This window comes from Silurus aristotelis (assembly GCF_946808225.1).
Source record: "Silurus aristotelis genome assembly, chromosome: 7".
In the NCBI taxonomy this organism is placed as follows: Eukaryota; Metazoa; Chordata; class Actinopteri; order Siluriformes; family Siluridae; genus Silurus; species Silurus aristotelis.
Window position 1 is genome coordinate 12,886,840 of NC_139580.1, and position 20,720 is coordinate 12,907,559.

Genomic DNA, 20,720 nt, shown 5'->3' on the forward strand with positions numbered 1-20,720 from the left:
CTTCTGTTTTTACTTTTATTAAATAAATTGGTACAGAAAGTTATTTACAAATCAGCAGAATAGATTCATAAATTCACCATGAGAATCAAGTATAATTCAGTAATAAGGCGGCACATTTCACACAAAGGGGATTATCAACAACCTGCTTTTAGAAACTATGAACACATTATTTCCAGTTTTTGCAAGTTTATTACACTGATTCCGTAGAATGCAGAATTACTGATTCTGAAATTAAAAGTCATAAAGAAAAGAACATAAGCACCTGGTTAAAAAGATCCTCCCCCGTCCCAAAGACACATGTCAATTGGGTTATAGCCTTTATGTTCAAGAATCTTTATTTCCATGATGCACTAAAGCACCACTCTGTGTATTGTATCCTGCAGTTAAAATCTCTGTACAAAAACAGGTATTTAATTGGTAAATCAACTTGTAGGAAAATGTTCAATAGAAACCATGAGGGGGGAAAAACAACTGATGATTTATATCCAAGTTATAATCTTCATCTAAATACACCATTTTTAACATTTTTCTATGTGGCTTGGTATATAAACAAAACATTTGTTTCAGTTTAGCTGAAATGTCATGTGTCAAAACCTTGCAAATGTATATAAAGTACTCTGAAGCTTTAAAGGAATCTGATAAAATGAAAGAAAAAAAATTTCACCAGGTTGATGATAGTAATTTAAAATGGACAGTACAATAGTCTCTTCACCGATGGTATTTCACAAAGGTTTAATAGCAGATATTCCACAATGGGAAACTATTCGGGTCTTTATCATCTGTGATCTGGAAATACCATGCCTGACAGTCATCCTGAAGCTAGTTTTGTTAAGTTTTGACTGAGGAAACTGGTATGCAAATGTTTAGATTTGAATCTATAGCAAACTCAGTGTGCTAAATATACATCTACACTATCAATATCTCCGTTATAACGAAAACCGTTACTCTAAAAAGGTCGGGTTCTAATTTTTAATGACAGCAGTACAATACGCAACAATACTGGCAAACTAAAACGATGAAAAAAAAAGATGCCGACTGGTGCAATTTCAAATTTTGCTTCGTATTAATGTCTATCAAATATTTCAAAACTGATTCTGTCTAATTTGACAAGATCAAAAATAACCAGCCTTAACAGTAGTGTATAAATTTGCTAGAGAGAAAACCGCACTTACTGTCCACATGCACACTATAAAAGGGTTGTGTTCAACCCAGAACCAGAAGCTTAGTTATGTGCAGCAGCAGCTCCACAGTGTTATCAGACACAAGCCTCAGAATCTTTGGGGGCTTCATCGGTCTGCTTCTCCTCTGCTTTACGATGTTTCCTGGCATGTTTATACTTATCCACATATGCCTTTACCAGGTTGGCTACCTTCACTGGATTAATTTCACCGCTCTTACTGTGACACACCTAGTGCACAAGAGCAGGAAGCAATGTTACTTTAAACCTTAAATGGAAAACCTGATTCAGATGAAGTCATGTGACTCACTGCCATACATGATTACATGGTCAAACCAGTAAGGAAAAATATGTTAAAAATGACTTGCATACCTTCTGCACAGCCTTCCGTAAGATCTCTTTGTACTCTTCCTTGGTTATTTCCCTTTTCTGATAAAAGGGTTTGATGGCCAGTTTCACCTCCTCTACGGCCCGTTCCTGCATATGAAGCTTCTTTATGTACTACAGGTAGCGAAAAAAAGGTTTACAGATTTAACATTTGGTACACTGTATTTCCACAGGCCCACAAATGGGCATTAATTTAACCATTACCCCATATCTTAAACTCTGGACTGTGGACCCTAACTATATGTTCAACTAAACTAAATCTTAATTCTAACCTTATTCTACTAGTGTGTTTTTGTTTTCGTTTCCAGGTGCCACATCAAAATCTCTTCCTAATATTAATTTGTAAAAATCTGCCAAAAATCTTACTCGTGTGTCACACACCTTGTCTTTCTGATCAGAATTTTGCAAGAGCTCTTCTTTGTGGGATTTGGATTTCTCCTGGCCAGAGTTGACTTCCAGTGCTGGAGAACCGATGCTTGTGGATGCTGATTTGGACCCACCCTGAACAGCAGCTGCCACCTGGGATAAAGAAAAAACAACACCGTAGTTATTTATTTTGCTGTGCTTATCTAATTACCACCACCATTGATCTTGCAATGTCAATATGGACAGAAATGGAATGTGCAGGTACAGTGATTTTTTTTATTTAATCTGTTTGGCCATCCTAACAGCAATCACTACAGAGATACTCTAAAGAGAAAGTATTCCTGTGACTCCTTGTGCTCTTCAATTTAAAACTAAACATTTTAACAGTCTGGCTCCATTAACTAATCAGGTCACAGGCTGTCTCACTGCACTGTTTATGTTATTATGCAGGCTATAAATAAACCGGACAAAAATTCACTGAAATAAGAAAGGCAAATCATTGCTTGTTTTGACTGCAACCAAAGACATGAAAGGCACAGTCTTTCGGTTTCAGAAATTCTCTAGATAGATTATAATAAAAACAGTTTAAGATGATCATGCAGACAAGACATTGAACATTAATACAGATTTCAATATGAGAATTCAAGCATTTGCAAACTAATGCCAAGATTTTTTTCTTCTGAATGATCTTCTTGATCTATTTTATAATATATATATTATAATATATATAATATATAATATAATAATCTATTTTTATCATTCTTAATTATTAGTCTTGATTGTTTCTGCTGCAATTTCAAATCCTCTAAAATTAAAACCATTCACTACACATTTCAGCTCGACTGCCTTCAGGCGATTCTCCTAAATGAACACAGAGTTTAACAAAACCCCAACTGTGGTTAATGAGAAATTAATGTGTGTGGTAATTAAAACAGCAGACATGCAATCTGTGCAAAACTGCTAAATTCTACACATAAGCATTTCTTAGAGGGTCATTGTTATGCCTGAATAGTTATGATATGGGTTCACTTTCATTTCCACAGAAAGATCTGATTAACTTTCAGTTTCAGTCTCATGACAGACATTCCAGCTCTGCCCTCTAAAAACAGACAGAAGTTACTCACAAAAAAAAGAAAGAACAAATCTGCTGCCACCTTGAGGCTGTTTTATTCATTTGCACGCTTTCTTCAGTCCTCAACCTTAGTTATTTTTATGGAACAGTCGTCCCTCGATTTATCGCAGTTCGAATCTCATTTTCAATTTTCATTTTAGCATTTAACTATATTGTTACGTGAATGATCCCGATTTCATTCCATGATAAGAAATAAGTAGCATTATACAAATAATCGTAGGTTTCCACTTATTTATTTGTTATAGTACGCTCCGACATCAAAAAAGGGCTAAAGAGTTAAAGACATACGGCACCAGATTTAGCCAATGAAAATAAAGAATACAGTGACGTGTATAATTGACTCTGCCCCTTTTTTTTTACATCACAGGACAATTCAACCAATAAGCAAACAGATAAACTGTGCATAGGCAATGCTACCGCACTGTACTACAGTATTCACCATAAATGTGATATTTCTACGAATTTACACAAAATTCATATCGCTATATTCTTGCAAATGTTTGCTGTGTCTGTTTAAAGAGTGTGGGAGGATGATTTATGGCTTAAACAATAAAAAATAAAAATCTTTTGTGGGATGCCGTCCATTTATTGCGGAAATTCTTTTTTTTCGCAGTCGGTTTTGGCACGTACCTACCGCGATAAACGGGGACGACTGTATTGAGAAATTGAGATGGAGAAAAACCTAACACAGGCACGTTACCTGGCCAGTGGTCTGCATGGAGGAGGAGGAGGAGGAGGAGGAAGCCTTGCGAAACCCTTCCTGCTTCAGTTTCAATTTGAATAGTGCAAGCTCTGAATGTGACCAGAGAAAAGAAAAACTTGAAAACATTTCCTAAAACATACCAGCACTAATCCAACTTTAAAACTAGCAATCTCTCCTTTTTTATTTATTAGTTTATTTTATTATTTTATTTTAGGTCCCTTACGAGGGAAATATCAAGGTCCGTGACGTCAGAGTGACGTGGGGCCCCCTTCCCGTGGGCTCACCACCTGCAGGAGGGACCGTAAGGGACGGTGCTGTAAGGATTGGGCAGCAGTCGAAGGCGGGGGCCTGCTTAGACTGCTGCCCCCGCGACCCGAATTACGGATAAGCGGGAGAAAATGAATGAAAGTTTATTTTAGGGAGAAAAAATAAATCCCTCTCTGACTATGAAAAAGAATTCGAATGTGTGCAAACTTTAAAAAAAAAAAAATATGTTACTGGAAGGACAATCTAGCCACTTTTAAATTAAGTACACTTTATTATTATTCTTATTATTTTTAACTATGCTGACATTTAGCAGCAGAATAATTTATAGAGTTTGACTGCACCAAACTGACTAGATTTTTTATTTTAGTAATTATTTGACTTTTTTGGGTTTTTTTTGTTTTTTTACATTTATTTGAACTAACACAAAAGATATGTTATTGATGGGGACTATAAAGCATTTCTGTCATTCATGCTGAAGTAAGCTGGTAATTACTCAGGTGTAACTGTAAATGTATGCACCTGCAATTGCAATTTTGCAATAATTCTAACTGCTCTTTCTGCTTCAGTCATTTACGCTCACAAAAAAAAAAATAAAAGTGCACTTCGGTGCTTACTAGCCACAAAGCACTTTAAATGTTCCAATTAACATTTAGCCGTGCAGGCAAAATATGCCTAGTAGTTTCCTTACACAATAACACACAATTGAGAGCATGGTTATTAATACAAAACATATATATATATAAATTTAAGATAATCTACTCACTGCTCATTTTGTCTGGCTGGGACACCACTGGTTCCTCTATATTCCAGGTGACACGTTTACCCTGTGATTTGGATTTGGTGCCTGCCATAACTAACACTGACTCCACTCCCTGTTTGACCTCTGCTGACTCTTGGCTTGTTTCACTCTGGGTCTCCACAACACCTGGATCATTAGTTATAGGTTCATCTTTCACCTCCTTCTTAATGAAGTCGAAATTGTCAATCAAATATTCCACATTGATCTCTTCATCTGAAGAGTCCACAGGTTCTTTTTTGATTGAATATGCTGCTTGCAGAGGTTCTACCTTCATCTCCTCTTTTGGCACTGCAGGCAGACTTGTTGCTTTACAATCGGTCATCTTTTTACACTCTGTGGGAGCAGGGCCAGGTGGAGATAAATTAATCACAAGAGCATCTTCACTGCAGGAAGAGGAGGACTCCTCATCAGGCCAAATCTGCTCTACTTTGACCTGTTTGGGCTCTTTTAGTACCTGAAACTTTTTATTTTTACTAAGTGGAGAGTATTTTTCTTCTTTATATTCAATAGGTTTGGATTCATGTGACTTGTGTAATACACTAATTGAAAGAACATCCTCTGATGTTTGCTTTCCAGCCTCTTTAAACTGTGAATTCTCTAGACTACCAGAATCAGTCTCCTTTTTAATCGACAGTGTAGCGTCATATACATTTTGTCCTGTATGTAACTCCTCCTTCAGCAACTGTGCATTTCTGTCGATACTAAGAGTCAGTTGCTTTTCCTCAGCAGAAGTGGATGCTACACTTTTGTCAATGGGCCGTTCTCTCTCATGAGGGACTTCTGAAACATTCTCTCTCCGTTTTCTGTCTCTAGAAGTTGATCTGGATCTTTTCCTTTTTGATCTTGTTTCATTTCTATCCCCTGATCTTGAGAAAGATCTATGTGAAAATGCTTGTTCTCTCTTCCTCTCTCTGGACCTTGACCTAGATCGAGATCTTGACCGCGAGTGAGAGTATCTTTTCTTCCTGGACCTTTTCTGTCCATCTTTCTCCCTGTTGTCATTGTGGTCACGGCTCTCAGGCTTTCTTCTTCTCTTCCTTGAGCTTTCGCTGCTGCTGGAGCGAGCCGAGCGCCTCCTGTCTCGCTCTCTAGATCTTGAGCGAGATCGCCTTTGCTGTGGAGATCTAGAATGTGACCGCCGTCTGTCTTCAGACCGTGAGTGTTTCTTCTCTTTATCAAAATGTTCCGAGGTTTTTAAAGAACTGTTGGAAGCACATTGTGAACTTTTCTCTTCTCCTGAGCGGGCGCTTGAAGATCTTATTGCTTTATCCATGCACTTGTCATTTAAATGAGATCTTTCAGATACGGATGACGGTTTATGTGTAAACCCATTTCCTTTGGTTTCCTGAGACACAACTGGAGATGTGGATTTCACAGGAGATGATTCAAAATCTGGTTCAGTTTTTACCTCAATCTTGACCTTCTGGTTATAACTGGAGAGTGAGCTAGATCTTGAATGATCCAGAGATTTTGTTAATGGCACTTCAGAATTTCCACTTTCCTTAGCATCAGAGACCACAGAGCTTCCAGTGTAAGCCACAAGAGCAGCGAGACTCTCAGACTGAGTTGCAAGCATGGTAGGTGGTTGATGAGAAGGTGATGCCCACGAGTCATCCATAGGAGACATTGGCTCCTTTTTAACTTGCACTTTCATTTCAGACATTTCATTGTGTACTGGTGAATCCAACTCCATGGGCTCTGCTTTAATTTCATTTTCAGCATCTTTATTTTGAACCTCAGATTGAACAATGGATGGAGGGCTTTGTAGAATCACGGCATTTTTTTTCTTCTCTTCTTCAGAGTCAGAGGCATCCGATCCTGTGGGATTAAAGGGATCATAGACCTCACTTTCCACAGAGGCCTTTTTAGCCTGGGAACAAGACGTCCGTTTCTCTTTCTGGTTTCTCTTTACAGATCCCTTTTCTTTTGCATGCAGGACTTGATCTGGTGCGGAAAGCCTTCGAGCATGCCATGGGTTTCCACTGCTGCTAATGCGAAAACTAATAGCAGAAGATGACGATGGCTGTGAATTTGATGTTAAACCAGCAGAGGTTGATGGAGCAGAAAAGGAGTTAGAAAAAGAAGAAGAAGGCACAGCTCTGCCCACTCTCTGCTGCTGGCTGTGGATCTGCCTACTGTGTCTGCTTTGACTTCCTCCCCGTTGATCAACTGACCCCTGCTGGCCATTTTCACCTGCTAAACTAGTAATAGAAGATCGTGGTAAGTTGTTGCTTTTGCTCCCAGCACAGCCATTTGCCTCAGAACTGTTTTCTCTCTTAATCTTTGGTATTCTTGGCAAAACAGACACATCCACCCATACTGGCTTGGCAGGTGTTTTTTTTACAGGGACATTTGAGGTATTTTGCCTCTCCACAATAGGAAAGTCTCTGTTTGTAACCCTTGCAGGTGGTTGGCCTCTGATGCTACTGGTGCTCCACTGACTGAATCCAGTTCCAGCTGAGTTTGTGGGAGTTGGCCTGTGTGGAAGAGGTGCAGATAAGTGTGGGTGTGCATGGCCAGATGAAGTTGCATTGGAAGTGCTTGGGCAGGATGGTGAATGCATTACTGGCGCAGGAGAGGGCCATGCAGAGCTTTGTGGTGGGTTTGTTAAAGGGCTGCAGGAAGGCTCAATGCTGGAGTGAAAATCAGCTGCTCCCGTGGAAGGTGTCTGTTCTGAAGCAGAGTTTTCTGAGATGCTTCTTCTTGGAGATGACAAATATGCTAAAAGGAGAACAATTATGAGACACGTTCAGACCATGATATAGCATTACACAACACAGAATCAGATTCAACAAGGATTTATACAGTGTTTCTCAATCATTATTTTAAATAATGCATGTGTTATTTTTATGCAAAATGTTTTTAAGCCATGCTCCTGGAGCTAAATTCATAGTAGATTGGGACAGATAAAGGTTTAGATTATAGGAAGTATATTTTTGATTATTTTAGTTAGGTATATTTTATAGTATACATGAATAAATAGAAACTTTACCAGGTTTGGGGGCTTTAAGAGAGCCGTCTCTGTTGATAACCACATCTGAGCTGTCCATTAGCAGTAAGCTTTGCCCGCTGAGGATACTGCCCAGCAAGTCGGGGACTGGTGCAGCCTCAGCTACCTCTTCCACTTGAACACTGTGCCCTTGCCTATCACACAACCACACACGTCACAATGAGATATACTTTAACTACACACACACCACAAGTATAAAACTTTTAAATTTATAGTAAGCTAATACAAAATGTGTCTACGTTACCAGCAAAAGAAATTCACATATCTTTGCACATGGATAAACTGTATTCTCTCAAAGAAGCATAAATCAAATATCTAGTTTTACATGCTAGATAAAGCTGACATAGTTACACTTTAATAAAATGGCAATTATCTATTGGCAGATCATGTTTGCTTCATTTTAGAAAAGAAGCACAATCATTCAAATAAGACCATTTTAAAGCTTGAAATAAGTAATATTATAATAATAATAGTAATATATACAATAATAAGCGCAACATGCTGATATATTTTTACTAACATGGCTGTTTACCTGGACAAACCACCAAGTATTGGTCTGGCCACGGGCTGATGTGAGCGCAGAGCAGAGCGGGATAATCCCTGCCGTTTAGCTTCCAGTGAAAAGGGCTGAACTGGAGCCTGCTCCGTCTCCTCATCCCTAAAAAACAATTTAAATCTTAAAGCCTAAAAAATACACACCAACACAAAACTGACTGAGTGTATATGAAAACATTTTAATTAAATTTCAATATGTAATTGTCATTTTATAGTTAAATAAGGAGTTTTTGAACAGTCAACCACTTGTCAACTACTTGATAAATTCTCATCATTTACTTGAATCTAAACTTATTTAAAGAGAACATCTGAACAACTTACTCATCATCAAAGGAATCCAAATCAAAGGGGTCTCCGTAAATAGAGAGCGAGGCTGCCCCGATGTCCGCTCTCATGCTACCCAGTGTTTGCTCACAAGGACGATATACAGAGGGGATAGAAGAGCTGCGATTGGGATTCTTTAAGCCCAGACTCTGTGCAATGCGGCCCTGAGTTGTGTTCTTCTTTCTCAGCCCCTGGCAGGTGACACAATGGATCCATTTATGAGTATGACAGGAGCTTTCAGTGCAGGTTCAATATTAACACCAATAATTAACTAATTAACAATTAACAAATATTAAAAGATGCAGCCGAGGTTTGACTGAATCAGGTTACAACATACCGCTTTTTTTCTTAATTTCGTTCTCCTCCTTCGCCTTCGTCTTTTCACCTTTGTGGTTGAGGTTTTACCCTTAATGTTCTTTCCTTCTTTTATGGCTTTCTTTCTTGGTGCTACAGTAAAGATATAAATAAATAAAAATGAATAGTGAATAAAGTATATTCAGCATGTCAAAATTTGATCCAAAATTAAATATAAAATCACATATTGCGGATCACAGGATTCTGGGAACAGTGTGAAATATGCCATGTTCATATTTTCCAATTGTATTAGCTACCTTTCCTGCGTCTCCTGCGAGCTCTTGGACGGGGAGTTAAGTCCCTCACATACACAGCTGTATTAAGTCCAGCAACTACTGCATTGATGGTCTCATCCAGCCAGGTAGATCGCATCAGGTACTGAGGTGCCAGCTGAAATGGCAATAAAAGCTATTAAGAAGCGCTGCTACGGTTCTGATAGTCCTTGAAAACAGGTGACTCCAGTTAGAGTGTAACGGCTCATTGAGTTATATCGACACAAACTTTATTGATAAGTTGGGTACACTGGTTTGGTTCACATTTCGAAGGCATAAGGTAGGTATAGAAGTATATTGGAGGTGTGTAACGGTACACAAAATCCACGGTTCGGTTATGGGGGAAAATGCATATTACATAACTCATTTTTTATTAACGCAGTTTATTATTAATGATTTTTGTGATCAACATTTGAACAGTTTACATTTTTTTCAACTATTTTAAATAAAATGCTTGTTTGGTTAAATAATATATATATAATTATGTTTTATTATACTTTATAAAAATACGATGAATCAAATGAATGCAGCACACTTTTATTATATTAATTAAATTGAGTAATCAATTAAACTGAAATAAAATTTTATAAATTAAAAAAAATATGTATTTGATAGTTTACATTTGTTAGACTCTATTTGGGTAATACAGATATGTAAGTGTGTGTTTTACATTTAATATTTAACTATTCCAGTGACATGATCTACATAACTGTTCTGCTTATTTCAGCATACATTAACAAAAGTCCTCATTCCATCATTAATTCACTCCACATGTAAAATTATCAGGATTTTTCTCTAAATTGAAAGTGGCTAGCGGCTAATGCTACGGATTCAAGATTAATTTAAATTTCTCCTTAAGTTGTATCCTGCATGTAACGACGTTTGTGACAACTTAAAAATATTCATTCTTTAGCGGTTTAATGTATGTGCAAAACAAATGTTTTTTCCAGTACGAAGGGAGTAGCCAAAGTGACAGTGCACTAACTCTAGTTTCTTTTTTACACAACAATGCCAGGGGTATATGTTTTCAAGTTTAATAATAATAATAATAATAATAATAATAATAAAAATAAATGCACTCTAATTGCGAGGCGGAAAAACTAAACAACTTGTGGTCTGTCACTATACACGTTCCAAAAGAAACTCAGATTTTAACAATGTTTCGCATGGATTGCATTCAGGATTGCATTTAATACATGTGTGTACTAAACCGAAAGCCCTGTACCAAAAGATTTTGGTACAAACACGTGTACTGTTACACCACTAGTATATGGTGAGTGGGTGTGGATGGGCTAGTATGGGTTTCTTGTAGTGTATGAAATAGATAGATGTTGGTTGAATGATAAGAAGTTTGCTGCTCGATAGGCTGTATGACAAAGTATGCCCACTGCTGCTCAGTGGTCTGTCTTTTTTAGCACATGGCCGAGAGCAATGCTACAGCAATAACTTATTATGAATGTCACTGTGAAACTTCCTCTAGTGGTAAAGCATGAAAACACATCTAAAAGGAAAACCTTTTCTATCAAAGCAGTACATTCATTTAGCATGAATGAATAATTCCAGTAGGCATGCTATGCTACAGGTCTCAGTCAAGATTTTAATGCATGTCTCCATAAACACACACACAATCCATAAAATTACATTTTGTGTGTGCCCTAGTCTAATAGTTATAGTAATAGGAATAGTTAACAGTAAACCATTGTCTAACCCTAATGTGTTAATATAACAGCAACATTTCATGTTTCACTGTCCAAATAACTTGTTGTTTAGGCAGTCAAGTTAACTGAGGGATGCAGATCACTGGTACAACCTAACTGCAACTGGCATGCATAAGTAGCATTTGTTTAGAACACTCCACAAAAGCAGGTGCAAAGGTGTGCACGTAGTGAATTAGTAAAGATTTTACAAACATTACAAACACACTGCATTTTAGACACTTTAAAGAAATTAAAATGACAAAGTACATCACATTCAAATTGTACTTTATGTTCCAAACATCCAAGTCTGTGTTAGCTAACCGAGAGCAACAGGGTTTGCAGAATGTGATGCCTTTAAAGAAACTGATAATAAGAATCAATTATCTATACAAATCTAAGCACCAGTATGTTAGGAAAGCCAGACATAAGCATCATGCAAACCTGTGCAGCAGTGCGTGCCTGTGTGATGCGGTGTCTGTTGATGTTGGCTCGGACCCTCTCGCTGTGCTGCGTCCGTGCAATTGCACGTGTGGGTCTGGGGCCTGCTGCTTGAGAGTGGCTGGTGGTAGGAAAAACATTGCCTTCCTCCTCACTCAACTGCTCAGCCCCTGTAACAGACATTGAAAAGAGTTCTTAGTCGGTCAGGTACAGATCATGTAGTTATAGTGTCCATTATAAAAAGAAAAAGACAGGATATAAAAATTTTATAATTTCCTGCTTACTTCTGTTGCGGTTGGTTGGTGCACATTCAGGGCAAAACCACTCCTCAACAGGAACAGCATTCAAGGGAGGTGTTAAACACTCCATATGGTACCTTTAAGAGGGCACCAAAAAGGTCTAGAATAAATCCCTCTATAATAAAATACATTTTATTTCAATCCTGATTAAATTAAATCACATGAAACTGCTAAAAAAACCCCACAAATATTTAAAACATCGTAAATGTCTAATTTTTTTTTTTGCATAACTAAATTATTAATACAATACATTTTAAAGTGAATTAAATTTAATAACATTCTTTCAAGATTTTTAAACATTTTAATGTTTACAAGACTTGTTAAACATACAAAAGTAAAAACTCCTAGCCAGTTGCATGATATGATAACTGTTTTTTTTTTTTTTTTATTGTCTAAAAGTGTATATATTTTTTATTATATACTGGAATACTAGAAGAGGTTGGAATATTACAGCTTTGCTGAACAATCTTGTTACAAGCTTTTACATTTGCTTACTACATCTAAAATGTCAAGTACATCACCACATTTCAGAAGCCTTCAGAACATTGTGGTAACTGCATAAATATGCAAAATGTAAAATCAACGATCTTGTGTTTTACAAACGTTTACTGTTAAACAGGACCCTAAGAGACTTATTCACAAGTACGACATGAGCGCCTCGTCTCACCCGGCATCACAGCCATCACAAAGCAGCAGACGATCTTCTCTGTCTGTCCCTCCACACACCTCACAGCTGGTCTGCTCCAGATCCACATTCACCTGCTCCTCTTGCTCTTGTGTCACTGGCCTCTGAACTGTAATCTACATGTACACAACACAAAAAGTCCAATTTTCTATTTAGTATGGCTTCTCATTACTAGTCATTATTATTCATTCGATCGATATTTTATTCTATGTCAGTTTCTAAAAACTGTGGTGCAAGAACATCAATTTGATTCAAGTTCAACAATCACTGTGAGGAGAAATCACACTTTGAATTGTTTCAGACATCTTTAGAGAAACTAACTGGTTTTTAATGCTGCATATACAGTGGTGTGAAAAAGTGTTCCTGATTTCTTTTTTTTTTTGCATGTTTGTTACACTTTAATGTTTCAGATCATCAAACTAATTTAAATATTAGTAAAAGATAACACAAGCAAACACAACATGCAGTTTTTAAATGAAGGTTTTTATTATTGAGGGAAAACAAAATCCAAAACAACATGTACCTGTGTGAAAAAATATTTGGCCCTAAACCTAATAACTGGTTGGGCCGCCCTTAGCAGCAACAACTGCAATCAAGCCTTTGCGATAACTTGCAATGAGTCTGTTACAGCGCTGTGGAGGAATTTTGGTCCACTCATCTATGCATAATTGTTGTAATTCAGCCACATTGGAGGGTTTTCGAGCATGAACCGCCTTTTTGAGGGTCATGATTCAGCATCTCAATAGGATTCAGGTCAGCACTTTGACTCGGCCACTCCAAAGTCTTCACTTTGTTTTTTCTTCTGCCATTCAGAGGTGGACCTGCTGGTGTGTTTTGGATCATTGTCCTGCTGCAGAACCCAAGTTTGCTTCAGCTTGATGTCACGAACAGATGGCCGGACATTCTCCTTCAGGATTTTTTGGTAAACAGCTGAATTAATGGTTCCATTTACCACAACAAGTCTTACAGGTTCTGAAGCAGCAAAACAGCCCCAGATCATCACACTACCACCACCATATTTTACTGTTGGTATGATGTTCTTTTCTGAAATGCGGTGTTACTTTTATGCCAGATGTAATGGGGGACACACACCGTCCAAAGAGTTCAACTTTTAACTCGTCAGTCCACAGAGTGTTTTCCCAAAAGTCTTGGGGATCATCAAGATGTATTCTGGCAAAACTGAGACAAACCTTTATGTTCTTTTTCCTCAGCAGCGGTTTTCATCTAGGTTCATTTTTGCCCAGTTTCTTTCTTATGGTGGAGTCATGAACACTGACCTTAACTGAGGCAAGTGAGGTCTGCAGTTCTTTGGATGTTGTTGTGGGGTCTTTTGTGACCTCTTGGATGAGTCATCACTGTGCTCTAGGGGTAATTTTGGTCGGCTGGCTACTCCTGGGAAGGTTCGCCACTGTTCAATGTTTTTTCCATTTGTGAATAATGGCTCTCACTGTGGTTCACTAGAGTCCCAAAGCATTTGAAATGGCTTTATAACCTTTTCCAGACTGATAGATCTCAATAACTTTTTTTATCATTTGTTTCTGAATTTCTTTGGCTCTCGACATGATGTCTACCTTTTAAAGATCTTTTGGACTACTTTACATTGTCAGGAAGGTCGTATTTAAAAGATTTCTTGATTGCGAACATGTTTTGGATTTTGTTTTCCCTCAATAATAAAAACCTTCATTTAAAAACTGCATGTTGTGTTCACTTGTGTTATTTTTTACTAATATTTAAATTAGTTTGATGATCTAAAACATTAAAGTGTGACAATCATGCACAAAACTAAGAAATCAGGAAGGGGGCAAACACGTACACACCACTGTAGTAAAACTGGCAATAAATACAATACTTAATTCATTTCCAAATAGGTTTGGACAAATATATTATTTGTGTCTTAGACAACCACACAATGAAATAAAGTGATGAGTTCCATACCGTCTTCTGGACATTTCCTCCGTAGCATTTTCTCAGTAGGATGTTACTGAAGACTATGCGGTCAATGGGACAAGAGTTGGCATTCTAATAACAAAAGAGTGCAAAAAAATTATCTCAGAGTTCAACTCTAAAGAGAGAAGACTGTTGATCGTACAATGCCATGTCCACCTTGGCCCACTCCAGAATGCAGTCCAGACAGAAGTAATGTTCACAGTTCTGCGGTGTAGCTACTGGCTGCTCATGGAAGGAGTTGAGGCAGATTGCGCATTTCTCAGCATCCTCATCTGAGCTGAGCCCAAAATCAGTTGGTTCTGTCCCTGTGGCTCCCTCCAGCTCCTTTTCACCATTCTCTTCTATCAAACACAAAGTGCATAACATGCATATTGCTCATAAATTTGCCTGCTCCTAGACATTAAAGAATAAACTAATGGAACATAATGGAGCTGCAAAAAGATAACTATTTTACTTTCAAATTTTATCATTTGTATCATAAGAATGTAATTAAGCATGTAAATCAAAAGTAGGTAAATGCACTGGACTTACATTAAACAACAAAACAAAATTGTCTGAATGCTTATTTCCCCTCACTGTAAGTTCCAAGACAGACAGCGTAAGTGCTATGAAGAAACTGAGGTAAAGCTCTGCTACACATCCTGTAGCTTGCTTTACTTAATTTACATGATTCTGTCTCCGTAACAAAACAAAAAAATTCACTTTCACTCCATTTTCCCGAAAATTGCAATTTACTATTTAAAATCAATATATATATACACACACGCTGTATTTCATGTCTTAAAATACAAACAGCTTCTTTAGAGGTTCATGAAGAATATAGCACTAAAGTGTTGAAAGAATCAGGTTCTTACGATCACTCTCATCTTCCTCATCCTCGTCCCCTTCACCTTCCTGGGAGTCTTCTTCACTCTCTGTACCTTCCTCATGCGAGTCGTCATCATCTTCCTCTAAATAGTGCAAATATTAGATCAGAAACAACGTCAGCAGCAATTAGGTTCAACTTAATGCTTTCACACTTAAAATATCATTTGGGACAAAAACAGCAGCAGTAATACATTTCTAGGTACTATTTAATGTGTCTTCATATACATACACTTACAGTTCTTTAGTTGTTTATCCGAGATAACGTATCTGACAAATGTGAGTACACCACTAGAGTAATCAATGTGCAGCTTGTATAGCAGTACAGATTTACTGTCCTCTGAAAAGAACTCAACATACAGCCATTATTGTCAAAAAACATGGCAACAAAAGTAAGTACACTAGAAGTGATCATGTCAAAACTGTCAATATTTTGTTATCTAGCACTGCCTTAATCCTCCTGGGCATGGAATTCACCAGAGCTGCACAGGTTGTTGCTGGGATCCTCTTTATGACATCACGGAGCTGCTGGATGTTACATATGGCGCTTCTCCTCCTTCCGCTTAAGGATGCACTAAAGGTGCTCAGTAGGGTTCAGGTCTGGAGACATACTTGGCCACTCCATCATCTTCAGCTTCAGCTTCCTCAGAAGAGCAGTTGTCATCTTGACAGTGTGTTTGGGGTCATTATTATTATCAACTGGCATTCGACCCAGTTTCTGTAGGCATCATGTTCTGCTTCAGAATGTCACAGTACATGTTATAATCAATGGCAGCTCCCCAGTACCAGCAGCACTCATGCTCCAGACCATCATGTTAACACCACGCTTGACTGTAGGCAAGACACAATTTTCTTGGTACTCCTCCACAGGGTGTCAGCACACATACTGGACCACATCTAAGTCAAACAAGTTTATTTTGCTCCCATCAAACCACAGGACATTGTTCCAGTAATTCATGCTCTTGGATAGGTTGACTTAAGTAAACTGTTTGCAGGCTTTCCTGTAAGTCAGCTTCAGAAGAGGCTTCCTTCTAGGATGACGGCCAGCAAACCAACATGTTGCAGTGTGCGCCATATAGTCTGAGCACTGACAAGCGGACCTTCAGCTTCTGCTACCTCTAAAGCAATGCTGCAGAACTTGACGCACATCACGAAGGACTCAACTTCTTGAGGTCTGTTCCGAGTGAAAGCAGTTTTTGGGTGTTACCAAACTTATAGTATAGGCATCTTTGTGGAGAGCAACAATTATAGTTCTCAAATCCTCAGAGCTCTTTACCATGAGGATCCATGTTGAACATCCAGTGGTCAGTATAAAAGAATTTAACTCAAAACACCAAAATGTAACTGCTTTAATACAAGATACATACATGTGTATGGTCCTGTGGCTTTGCATGGCTATACTTTTTAGACTTTTGTTGCCAGCTATTTTGACAATTATGACTGTATGTTGAGTTATTTTTAGAGGACAGTAAATCTGTACTGCTATACAAGCTACACATTAACTACTCTAAAATATATTAGAATCTCATTTCTATAGTATTTTCACTTGAGATGTACTAAAATGGTTGTTGAGATGTGAGTGGGTGTACTTAGTTTTGTAGGATAATTTATCTAGAAATAATAGCAGTAAATGAAACCTGAGATTTTGATCTAATACCTCATCTTTATCTTTTCTATTTGTGTCTTGAGGGGACTGCATTACGAAAATATGCATCTTGTTTATTTAGTGGAATAACAGAACTGAACAAACTCCTTGTATATCTGCTACACCAAAACACCACAGACTTTTTTGTATCATGAACTAAAACAAGTGTGAAAAATTGGCTTAGGCGGAAACAGTCATCTTTCAAAATTTGCAAAAGTCAATAAAATCTAAATAAAAGAAAGAAGGTAACACATTTTTATTCTGTCTTTGCCTCCCGGTACAAAATGATTCACGGCCCGGTGGTTGTGGACCCCTGTGCTACACCACTGCATATAAGCTTTCAAAATAAGGCATTGAGTATCTGATATGTGTGTCAGATTATAACCATAATGTTTGCTATTTTCTCATACTTAATATATAAGGCTTTACATTTTAACAAAGACTTTATGAGACCTGCAGACATCCTGTAATATCTTTCTTTCTGTTCTCTCAGAAAAGAGGACTTGAACAAATAAAGACTTGAGAAATAAAGTCTATTAGTACACTATACCTTCATCAGAGAGAACAGATGTGGTGGGCCGTTTGCCTTTTCCATGAGAGATGTTCTTGTTGATCAGCTCATCCTGGCTGTCCTGGTCATCCATGGTTCAGCATTCGAAATTCCACAATCTTTATCCAGTGCAGATACAGTCTTCTGTATATATAAGTACTGGATTTAAAAAACAACAACAACAAAGTCATACATACAAACAACACAAACCACCAGACGACTAACTCATGATTGTTATCTCCACTTACCCATTTCTGTATATGCATTTCACTTTAAAAACACACTGATCCCAGTACAGGCACAACTGGATTGTCCATTTGCATCATTTATGCCATAACCTTATAACCTTTACAACAGTGTCTGCACATTTTTCACTGCTATAGACTTATAACTATTTACTTGTACTTTTCAACAGTGTCTTCACACCTCTTCACTGCTATAGACTTTATATATATATCTATATCTATATCTATATCTATATATATATATATATATATATATACAGTATACAGTACAGACCAAAAGTTTGGACACACCTTCTCATTCAAAGAGTTTTCTTTATTTTCATGACTATGAAAATTGTAGAGTCACACTGAAGGCATCAAGGGCTATTTGACCAAGAAGGAGAGTGATGGGGTGCTGCACCAGATGATCTGGCCTCCACAGTCACCGGACCTGAACCCAATCGAGATGGTTTAGGGGTGAGCTGGACCGCAGAGTGAAGGCAAAAGGGCCAACAAGTGCCAAGCATCTCTCGGGGAACTCCTTCAAGACTGTTGGAAGACCATTTCAGGTGACTACCTCTTGAAGCTCATCAAGAGAATGCCAAGAGTGTGCAAAGCAGTAATCAAAGCAAAAGGTGGCTACTTTAAAGAACCTACAATATGACATATTTCAGTTGTTTCACACTTTTTTGTTATGTATATAATTCCATATATAATTCCACATGTGTTAATTCATAGTTTTGATGCCTTCAGTGTGAATCTACAATTTTCATAGTCATGAAAATAAAGAAAACTCTTTGAATGAGAAGGTGTGTCCAAACTTTAGGTGTGTCCAAACTTTTGGTCTGTACTGTATATATATATATATATATATATATATATATATATATATATATATATATATATATATATATTTACATGCTGTACATATACTTACATGTTTATCTGCACTGCTCAATTTGCACAATTGCTACTATTTGCACTTCTGGTAGCTGCTAAAATGCATTTAGTTCCTGTGTACCTGTACTATGCAATGACAAAGATCTATCTATCTATCTATCTATCTATCTATCTATCTATCTATCTATCTATCTATCTATCTTACATAAAACTAGCGAACTCTGTCTATGTAAAACCTTAACGATGATAAATGCTTATTTTCACACACTGACTATTAATAATAACTAAACTATATACCAGATCAGACTGTTCTTCTGACATCACATTATCTGGTGTGTATTTATTTGTATGAGTCACACGCTTTGTTTTGGTTCCTGTATGAGTAGGGAAAAGTGCCAAACAAACGAAGGCTACAAACACTGCAATCAAAAGTGATCATTTTTGCTATAGGGATTCAACTTGTCAAAACAGACAACTAGTGCAAAAATAAACGAGTTTTCACGCTGTATTTACTGTCTGTCAGCTCAATATGTGCTGTAAAAGCACAGCTGACTGTTATTAGCCAAAGCGCTATGCTAATTTTTACTGTGCTAGCTCAATGCTAGTGTTATGCTAGCTCAATGCTAGCTCTGCCCTGCTCCACTCGGGCTAATTTTAACTCCTCTGCTGCTAGGCTGCTTTATATACCGACCAAAGCACTGTATGCTGCTCAGCCGGTTACAGTTGGGTTTGTTGAACTCATGCATGTTTTTCTGCACTGTATTGAGTGTGTGGAAGTTGTGTACCTACCCTACACGCCTGTATTTGATATTATTTATGTATGTTGAAGTCCACTCGTGCACACGACTGGCTTTTGGAGTTGACAGACGCTACCGGCTGCACGCGCGCACACACAGAGACGGAGATGGCGGAAAACACTCAAATCACAGAAGCCCTTAAAGATACAGCGGCACTTTTCACCTCGAACTCACTGAACCTCCTGTCCTACATCGCTTTATTTTTATTACTTTTATTACCAGATTCCGCTGGTCATGCAGGGACATCAGTTGTAGTTGTAGTAGTTATAATGGATTTTTTCTTTACACCTCTACAAACTATTATGCAACAACTGGAAACGTGACAGTTTTCTCTGTTGAAAGTTATCTGAAAGTTGGTTAAATGACAAGACCACGTAAAATATATTTTATAGTTATGCTTATTTATTCATTACTATATAACATAAGAATTAAGCTTTACTTAAGTAAATTATATTTGATAGATGTGTGTGTGTGTGTGTATATATATATATATATATATATATATATATATATATATATATATATATATATATATATATATATATATATATATATATATATGTCTGTGTGTGTGTGTGTGTGTGTGTGTGTGTGTGTGTGTGTGTGTGTGTGTGTGTGTGTATGTATGTATGTATGTATGTATGTATGTATGTATGGTGATGACATCATTGTCCCAACTTTTTTGAAATAGGGTTTGTGTATCATCATATATATACATTATCTCAGTTTAAACATTTGATATGTCATCTATGTTGTATTCTGAATAAAATACTGAAATTTTAAACTTTCAACTTTTTTTGGAATCGGGTTTGTGTGTTATCAGATCTGGATTGTGCAAGCAGTCAATAAGCCTAAAGAAACAACATGGCTCCTTTTCCATACTTCAACACCATGTTACTCAAAGTAAGCCAAACAAGTATTTCAAAAAAGGCAAAGAAATAAAGCAATTTTTAAACAGGTCTCATTAAATAACAAAACGATTTACAATTTAATGTCACAAAGTAGACAAACTATTAGATTTCAAACATGGTATGAAATAAAAACCTAATTCGGCAAAGAGAGGCTGGAACCCACAACTTTGTGGGGACCTGCTGATTGGTAAACCAGCACCTTACCCGCTGAGCTATCAGGTCTGTCGTGGCCACGCAGTCAATAAGCCTAATGAACCAACATGGTTCCCTTCCCTACTTCAACACCATGTAACTCATGTTAAAAGTAGGCCAAACAAGTCTTTCAAAAAAGACAAAGAAATAAAGCAAATTTTAAAACAGGTCTCATTAATTAACAAATAGATTTACAGTTTAATGTCACAAAGTAGACGAACTATT

At 37.3% G+C, this 20,720-nt stretch overlaps 1 protein-coding gene across 13 annotated transcripts; it reads right to left on the reverse strand.

Moving 5' to 3' along the window:
* Position 1: 1 nt before the first annotated feature.
* On the reverse strand, positions 2-19,646 carry phrf1 (PHD and ring finger domains 1). Of its 13 annotated transcripts, XM_083545682.1 has the most exons (19): positions 17,864-17,891; positions 17,720-17,817; positions 17,472-17,630; positions 15,267-15,362; positions 14,569-14,753; positions 14,401-14,484; positions 12,448-12,581; positions 11,766-11,857; positions 11,485-11,651; positions 9,332-9,464; positions 9,058-9,167; positions 8,718-8,911; positions 8,374-8,499; positions 7,824-7,975; positions 4,796-7,552; positions 3,763-3,854; positions 1,931-2,083; positions 1,550-1,678; positions 2-1,408 (listed from the first exon to the last, which is right to left on the reverse strand). In XM_083545682.1, exons 3-19 carry the CDS (start codon positions 17,563-17,565, stop codon positions 1,256-1,258), a joined length of 4,851 nt encoding a protein of 1,616 aa, XP_083401808.1. In that variant the 5' UTR covers positions 17,566-17,630; positions 17,720-17,817; positions 17,864-17,891; the 3' UTR covers positions 2-1,255. The 13 variants fall into 13 exon arrangements, with proteins under 13 accessions (XP_083401808.1, XP_083401811.1, XP_083401805.1 ...); XM_083545685.1 differs by lacking the exons at positions 17,720-17,817; positions 17,864-17,891 and adding an exon at positions 19,612-19,646 and having other exon boundaries at positions 17,472-17,615; XM_083545679.1 differs by lacking the exons at positions 17,720-17,817; positions 17,864-17,891 and adding an exon at positions 19,385-19,505 and having other exon boundaries at positions 1,946-2,083; positions 11,503-11,651.
* Between the last annotated feature and the right edge of the window lie 1,074 nt (positions 19,647-20,720).

Bases quoted from the DNA above. Each gene is read 5' to 3' on its own strand.
- phrf1 (XM_083545685.1), bottom strand. From the start codon at position 17,565: ATGGATGACCAGGACAGCCAGGATGAGCTGATCAACAAGAACATCTCT. The intron at 14,485-14,568 runs GTGGACATGGCA...TTTTGTTATTAG, and splicing joins GCATTCTGGAGTGGGCCAAG to AATGCCAACTCTTGTCCCAT. The intron at 2,084-3,762 runs GTAACGTGCCTG...TCTTTATCCCAG, and splicing joins CCATGCAGACCACTGGCCAG to GTGGCAGCTGCTGTTCAGGG.